An 8,644-nucleotide genomic window follows, 5' to 3' on the forward strand; every position below is an offset into this window, starting at 1 on the left:
GTTTAGTGTGGGTAGAGCTTCAGCATTAAAGAGAAATCGCTCAATGAACAAATTGACAACTTTGTCAAATTCCCGCAGCTCTATAGGATTGATGTGCTCTGCATGCCATTTTGTTGCTATTCCCTCCAGACTACGCGGAAAGCATATGAATAATGCCTTGTTGTCCCTTTTGAACCGACTGCACTCTATGAAGAACATCGCTAAATGTGCTTTTGGATTACTAGTTCTGTCAAACTTAATGAATTTATGAGGAAGGTCCTTCAGGTTGTCATCTCTTTCTAGGCCGTCATAGAAATCCTCGCTGGTGTAGACTCTCTTGCCTTTGTTCTGAGCCTGCAGTTCTTTGACCATGTGAGTCATCTCTTTCAATTGCAGTTGGATCGGGTCTTCCATCGGGATCTGAAACTTAGTTTTGTTCACTAGTTCAGGCTCCTCAACGATTTTTTTATATTGATGAAGAGGGTTTTGGAGAAATTCAGGTTGTTCTTCCTCTGAGTCCTCTTCTGTTGAATCCACCCCTTCTGAATTTTCGTCAAGCTGAACCCTTTTCCTGGTAATTTTGACAGGCTTATTTACGGGCTTTTCCCTGGCTCTGCTCTTGGATGAAAACTTCCTTGTATCTGCCCCAGCTTGTTTTGATATCATCTTTATCATCATTTTTTGGAATAGTGTGTACATGTCGGGATCAATATCGTCGTTGTCATGCTGACCTTGGCCTTTGTCCATCTCTTCATCGCTGCTACTATAGCTGGTGTGTTGATATGGTGTTGTTTTCTTGCCTAATCCGGTATCAACCATATAAGAATGTCAATGCTCTCTACGGGACAAAGGGTATGATTAAAAAGAAGGAAAACTTTGAAGAAGAGTCTGACAAAAGAAGGAATCAATTTTGAAAAAAATGATATCCCATTACCATGGATTGGGTCATCATAAAAATTATGACAATTGCGTTATTACTCTGTGAGAGGGAATAAGCAGCTAGAACATGAAGGAAAATGTTATTTTGAAAAGGATATCTCTTGACGAAAGAGATTTTATGTGAGAAGACATAAATTTTGAATAGAATTGGAAGATATACTAGAAGATATGGAGTTTACAAATAGATGGCAAGATTTGAAATTTGAATTATAGCAGGCAGGATCAGAGAAATCGAGATCCAAAAAGGAAGAAAAAGAAAATACACCTGGAGTTTTAAAAAATCGAAGGAGTATTTTAAAAAAGGTTTCCAGGTTTTGAGAAAATCGATATAAAGAAATAAGAAAATATACGCCTGGATTTTAAAACATAGAAGAAGATTTTGAAACAAATATCTAGGGTTTTAGAAAATAATTCTGAAAAATATGGAAAGAGAAATATACACCTAGATTTTGAGAAATATAGCTAAATCTTAAAAAAATATCCATGGTTTAAGAAGATTATTCTGAAGAAATAAAGAAAGAGAGATATACACCTAGATTTTGAGAAATAGAGGAAATTTTGAAATAAATATCTAGGGTTTTGAAAATGTGAAGTAAATGAGGATTACAGGATAATATCCACAAAAAAAGTAAAGCTATACAAGCAATGATGCACAGAACAACACTCCCTAAAAGTTGACTCTAATATGCAAACTTTGAAAAGAGTCTGTAGGACCTTAATCCTAACTCTAAGATCTAAATCATCTGATTTCAATCAAGATATGCCGATATACCCAAGCCAAAGCTTGAAGTACGTGGCATAAAAAAATTCTCCGGTTCTAAGGTAATGGTTTTTCCAACATCCTTGAGTACCTGCTGATATACTTTGGACTGTGGTCCTTAGTACGTGGCAAGGGGAGATTAACCCAAATAAGTGGTCTAGTTGTGAGGCTCTTTTCTCAACTATGGTTCAGTGAGACAACCTAGCAATGTGAAGACCGGGACAATATAGGTGGGGATGTTTTTGAAAATATGATCAACATGTAGGAAATCAGATGTCTCTAATGCAAAGTCCTAAAGAAATAAAATTTTGAAAATCATAAAGAAGCACAGACTTGCATACATTGTTTGCATTCAATCCCTAAATTGATGAGAGTTGTATTTCAGACCTAAGTCTAAGTGAGCATGCAAAAATCTCCTCAATCTAGCCCTACCAAACCATACTTAATCCTATATACTTAATGCCAGCTAGGTTAGAGTCTAGGCTCCTAAGGTTTGCATGAAATGAAGCTGACATTTTAAAGAGCAATGACTTAGAAAAATTTAAACAAGGCAAAGGCATTTAATTCAATCAAACGAAGACGAGTCCCATCTCAGTCGTCAATCCTGTGATCGTTGCAAAAAAAAATCCCTTTTCCTCCTTGAGGAGAAAAAGTGAAGAGAAACTCTTTGCAAGGTCTCACTTGACCTTTTGAAAAAGATGTTTTGAAATTTACTCGCCTCCGTTTTGAAAATTTTGTGGAAAAAATGAAGAGACGGTATTCGCTCGTCAGTACGAGGTTCAACTGTTCCTGGTGCCTTTACTAGGGGTAATTGAACCAAGAATCGAATCAATGCCTTTTGCTTTGCCTAAATTTGTCTAAGTGATTATTTTAAAATCCTAAATGCACAAAGAATCATGCTTGTGTTGTGACGTATGCTTTTGGAAATATTTCAGAAATTTGGTTTTTCTAAGTGATTTTGAAATAGGTTTGAAAATATCTTTTTAGAAATGACTTTGAAGTTCAGAAATTGATTTTTGAATTGAAAGGTAAAATTTTTGAAATGGTCTTGGATTGAAGATTTTGAAATTGGATTCAAAATTGAGAACTTTGAAATATGAAATGGATTGAAAATCGAAAGTGAATTGATTTTGAATTGAGAATTTGAACTTAGAAATTGATTTTGAGACCTTAAAATGAGAATTGAAATTTGAACTTGAACTTAGAATTGAAATTTTGGAATTTTGAAAGATTGAATCTTTAAGAAAATGAACTTGTAAATTGAAACTGAATTGGAATTTAAAAAGTTGAAATGAGAATTTAGTTGAGACCTGAACTTCTGAATTTTGAAAATGAAATTTGGAATTATAGTAAAGAGTTTGAATTTTGAAAGTTTGAAATTGAAATGGAACTTGAAATTGAGATTTCGAAGTAAATCTGAAATTTGATTTGATGTTCGAAATCAGAATTGAATTTAGAAATGGAGTCAGGAATTCGAAAAGAATTTTGAACTTAATATCTGAAATTGAAATAGAATTCTAAGTTAAAAGTAAGAACTTGAAAATGGGCAGTTTTTAGAAAATCGGATTTGGAATTTTGAAACAAATTTTAAAACTGAATGAAATTGGAAATAAAAGAGATGAATCTGAATTTATAAATGAAAGTTGAAAATTGACTTTGAATTTTAAAAATGAAAACTGTATTTTTGAAAATTCATTTCAAAATCACTTGGAATCTTAAAAATGTCTTGAAATAATTTGAAAAGATGGCAAATAATGATGCATCTCTAGCTTAAATGATGAATGCATTGATAGAATTTGTTTAAAATTAAAATTTTAAAAGCAAATTTCATTCTTTAATGGAATTGAAATAAGATTAAATTTTAATATACTCATGACTATGGTCACAAATATATTTTAATTTAATCTTTATTTAAATTCTAAAAAAGAATAAAATAAATTTTTGTGCTTTTATAGAATCAGAGAAAGATTAAATTTCTATATATTCATAACTATGGCCATAAATATATCTTGATTTAATCTTTACTTTGAATTTTGATAAAAGAAGAAAATGTATTTTTGAAAATATGATGATTTTCAGAAAGGACTTAAAGTGCAGGTCGAATTTTATTCCATAAAAGATAAAAATCCTAAGTATTGTTCATATTTTGACTATGGTCATAAATGTGAATCATTTACTTAAGGTTATTTACATCTTATTAGAATGGTGCACGTGTTGTTCGTGTTATCCCATAGTGCTCTTTGAAGAATAAAATAAAATGAAATGCCACAAACAATTATGAGAATTTAAAATGTAGCTACATGCTCATACATTCTAATCTAAACAGAAAAGTAGAAATTCTCATTAATATGAGATTATTACAATCTTAAATTAAAATTTAAATATGAAAATTCTCTAATCTAGGAAAAGAAATCAGGGTTTTCCATGCTTCCCTACAAACACAAGATAGCACAAGGCAAAAGAAATGCAAAATACAGAAAGAAATTGAAAATGTTATGTTAAAACTAATATACATATGGTTATGCTTATGCTGTAATGAAAGTGTATATGCATATGTAAAGATGCAATGTCTATGCCTGAATGAGATGCATATGCATTTGCCTAAGTGCAATGCTTATGCTAATGAAGAAATGCATATGCATTTGCCTAAGTGCAATGCTTATACTAATAAAAAAATGTGTATGTCTTTGCCTAAGTGCAATGCTTATGCTAAATGAAGAAATGCATATGCATTTGCCTAAGTGCAATGCTTATGCTAATGGAGAAATGCATATGCATCTACCCAAGTGTGATGCTTATGCTAATGAAGAAATGCATATATATCGACCTAAGTGTGATGCTTATGCTAAATGAAGAAATGCACAAAATGAAACTTACAGTACAACCTGGGCATGTTGCGAGTGTATATGAAGCTACAACAGATCAAAGGAATGCTATGAATGCATAAGAAGCTACAACATCATAGGAATGTTGTGAATGCCTATGAAGCTACAGTAGATCAAGGGAATGCTATGAATGCATAAGAAGCTACAACATCATGGGAATGCTATGAATGCATAAGGAGTTACAACAGTTCAAGAGAATGCTATGAATGCATAAGAATCTACTTGGATCGGGCCTAATCTAGACCCAAACACAAATGGGCCCATCTAACCGGTTCTTTAATGGATCTGGTACTTGGATTGGGCCTAATCCAAAAGGTAAGGCAGACTTGATCCCCTCAAAACAGGTCTAGATCGGTCCCACCACTGGATCGGTATAGTCGATCCGACCCGATACCCTGCACAGTAAAAAGGGGGGCCCGACCATTCGGTTTCTAAGAAACCGAAAGGCCCATAACCTCCCCACGTCGCCCCATGGTGACCCACATTGTCGTACGACGACTGACACCGGTGTCTAGCCTACGAAGGCCACCTTCCCCCGATGTCACCCAGTGCCACCGATGAGAGGTAGGGATATTCTTTTTTTTTTATATATAGAGGGTCATCGGGGCTGCAGTCGCCACCGGTAGCCGGCTAAAGTTGCATCAACAACGGTCGGTGGATGGCGATCAGTCACCGACTTCCACCCCCGTCCACTGGCGGTTGCAAGGGAACGACACCCTAGATGCCGAAAAGGCCCCCAGCATCGATGAATCCACCGGCGAAAGTTGCCCCATGGCGACTGCGTACTGATGGAGTGACCTCACCACTGACACCGGCATTGAGAAGGGCTCCACCACCAGCCCGACTATTGTATTGTTGGGTTCCACTGTACATTGCTATAGTGGAAACCCTGACTTGCGTTCATTTTTTTTTAACCCAAACACCTTCGATTTCCTAGAGAGAAACCGAAGGGCATCAAGTTGCCTCTGGTTGACTTGCGGTTACCAACATCGGCGACCGGCCGAAATGCCACCAACGATGGAGACCTCCACACAGCCGATGGTCTCTCTCTGCCGAAGAGTCAGGGCTAAGGTTGGAAAACTGCAAAAATAGGCATTGTTTCTGCAGTGACCTATCTCCGGCAGCGGATCTTGTATGTTGCCGATGGCAGCAGCCCAATGCAAAACGGGCGATCGACATGCAAAAGCGACTCATCCAGTAAACAAAAAAATCGATGAGTATCCTAAGAACACTGGCACACCCACATGTGCAACGGAATGCGTGCGATGTGGGTCCATAACCCAATGTTGGCATATTTGCAAAAATAAACCCTAATGCAAATACGTACCAGTAGACGTCATGGATGCGACGTGTGGGTGCTCAGCGTTCTCCTCAACCTATCGGCTCACACAATGAGCCCAAACCTTAAGTCGATGGTGAGCAGGACCCTGAACCCTGTATACCAAAAAAGAGGATGTTGTTATCATTATGCAACTAGACCCTTCTTATAGCCTTCTAAGGAAGGCCTTCAGTGGGAGGAGTGGGTGGTTACTACTTCTAGTGGTTGCCATGTACATGCAGTTGCAACAACTGCCCTCCACCCCATGATGTACCCATGTCAAACCGGGTTACATTAGGTTGGATCTGATCCATATTTCAACACCATGAATTTTGAGGGTCATCATCAGGCCTAAGGGTGGAACCCATGATTGCACAAACAATGGCAAACCAAGTGATGAACTTGGACCGTGGGATCTTCAAGATGGAGGGTACTTAAGCATATATAGCCTAATCAGATTGGGATACGAATGAAGAAAACCTTTACCACCAAACCTAGCATCCAGACTGTGATTTTCCTAATCGGATATTATATTTACGTTAAAAGGGTCCGGATCCAGTCAGATTTGGTCCCCATGCATCCGGATTTTGATGCAAAACCTTTGAAGTGAACTTGACTCCATTAACTAATAGGATGTGGATGTGTAACAAATCTGACAATATATTCAGCTTGATCAGATATCCAATCCAAGGTGAGGAAAATGGGAGGATGATATTTTATTTATTCCAACATATTCAGGTTGTGGTCTTCAATCAGTCGAGCATTTGTTCTTAGGGAAATTAGTTTGAACGGTCTTAAATACGTGCCTGACTGCAAAGCAGTGACATCTTATGATTCCTCCTTTTGTTTTGGTTTCATTTTATACTGCAACAAAACATGGAAAATCACAAATAATTTATGTGAGTATTGGGAGGATGCAACATCACAAAAGCACTGTTTTTCTTTTCCAGCTGGTTATATTTTGGGCTTATCACAAAGTTATGCGAGTTTTGGGGTTCTTCAAAAATGGAAAACCACAAAAGCTTGGGCTTTTGTTGTTATTTTTGGGTTCATCTTAGATGATTTTTTTGGTGAGTTTTGGGATTCTTATCTTTTTAAGATGTATTCCCTTGTTTGTCTTCCCATTGTTGTAGCAGTCATCTCTTTCATTTCTTGTGAAAACAAGTGTGTTTGATTGTTGGCATGAGACATGTATCTTTGTTTTAGTTTTCCTTGTGTTCAAACATATAAAACAAATATAGAGAAAATTTGTATAGCAAAGGAAGCCCAAGAACGAGATTTATGAGACTGGAACCATTGTAGGATCATGCGCCCATGCATATGTGTGTGTGAGAGAGAGAGAGAGAGAGAGAGAGAGAGCACTAGATACCACGTCCACAATCAAAGCATCAATCATTCAAAGCCCCTCTTAAGCCAACAGTTTTGAAATTGTCAACAGTTCCAAAAGTACTAAAAAAATATTTACATTCTCATTGTAATCATCCTCAAATAATCTCCACAAATAATGTAATAGACCATTACAAAACCCCTAACTTTATCTCTCATCTCTCCCCCCCCCCCTCCCCCCACTTCCCTTCTCAAGTCAAGGCAGCAAAGCCTCCCCCCTTCATCATCTGCTTAAACTCTTTATAATTCACCATCCCATCCCCATCTGCATCCACCTTCCTTATCATCCTCCTGCAATCCTCCACGGTCCTCCCCTGCTTCAACCCCAATGATGCCAAGACAGACCGCAACTCATCTACCGTTATGAACCCGTCACCATTCTGATCAAAAACATTGAATGCCTCTCTCATATCTTCCTCCTCGTCCTTCTCGTCCATGATCGTTTGGTACAGCTCCTTGAATTCCTCGATATCCACGCACCCATCCCCATTAACATCGATCTTCTCGATCATCGCAACCAAATCTTTCTCGGGAATGAAGATCCCCAGATTCTCTAGGGAGTCGCTCAGTTCCTGCTTTGTGATCCGGCCGTCACCGTTCCTATCAAACATCTGGAATACCCGCCGAAGCTCGGCAGTGTCCATCTGTGCAGGGTGTTCCGGGGTTCCCGGAGGAAAGGAACCAGCAGAAGGAAATCCAAGAGGAAAAACTCTTTAGACTGAAGCGGTCGAGAAGGGAGTTAAGAAGGTGGCAAAGAAGGAAAACACCATGGGCGATGGTTAACATCTTGCACCAAATTTAGCAGTGGGAGTGCCTAAAACAAAGTTGGGCTCAATTTAGAGATGGCCAAATTTGGCCCAAGGGAGAAAGGGGGGGGGGACACCTCCCTAAAAGGCCTATAAACAAGGTTGGTATCAATTCAATGACCAAGTTGGAGAAGGTATGGGATGAGGATGGCCAAAATTGGAGGGTGGGGAGTTGGTTGTTTAGCCCTAAATATAGGGAGGGGGAAGTGTTAAAAGACGCGTAGGAGGGACGCGGTGTGCCTTTGGAAAGGGTCCCCGCGCATCTCGGGGGCCCAATTTAATTAACCGTTTCAATCAGTATCTCTCTCTCTCTCTCTCTCTCTCTCTCTCTGATGGCACGGGACCCAACGGCTGTTTTTTTTATTCAATCCTGCCGGTACGTTGTGCATTAATTGTGTGGATGCCTAATGCTGAGTCTGTCCAAGTTCTTTTTTTTTTTTGCTTAAGCTCTTGAACGATTCAAGACCATGTCTAACATGGCACAAGGATATGTTGATAATTTTTGCCAAATATAGAATTTGATAAAAGGTTATTTGGGTCATCATTTACATGGAAAGATCAAAGATGTATT

At 38.1% G+C, this 8,644-nt stretch overlaps 1 protein-coding gene across 1 annotated transcript; it reads right to left on the minus strand.

Annotated features, from left to right (window-relative positions):
• Positions 1-7,442: 7,442 nt before the first annotated feature.
• On the minus strand, positions 7,443-8,177 carry LOC149811855 (calmodulin-like protein 3). The gene has a single exon (XM_089993576.1). The coding sequence runs from the start codon at positions 7,909-7,911 to the stop codon at positions 7,459-7,461; it is 453 nt and encodes a 150-aa protein (XP_089849702.1). The 5' UTR covers positions 7,912-8,177; the 3' UTR covers positions 7,443-7,458.
• Between the last annotated feature and the right edge of the window lie 467 nt (positions 8,178-8,644).

Source organism: Nuphar pumila, chromosome 17 (assembly GCF_984573655.1).
Source record: "Nuphar pumila chromosome 17, dmNupPumi1.hap1.1, whole genome shotgun sequence".
In the NCBI taxonomy this organism is placed as follows: domain Eukaryota; kingdom Viridiplantae; phylum Streptophyta; class Magnoliopsida; order Nymphaeales; family Nymphaeaceae; genus Nuphar; species Nuphar pumila.

Excerpts from the sequence above, each read along its gene's own strand:
- LOC149811855 (XM_089993576.1), bottom strand. The coding sequence starts at position 7,911 with ATGGACACTGCCGAGCTTCGGCGGGTATTCCAGATGTTTGATAGGAAC.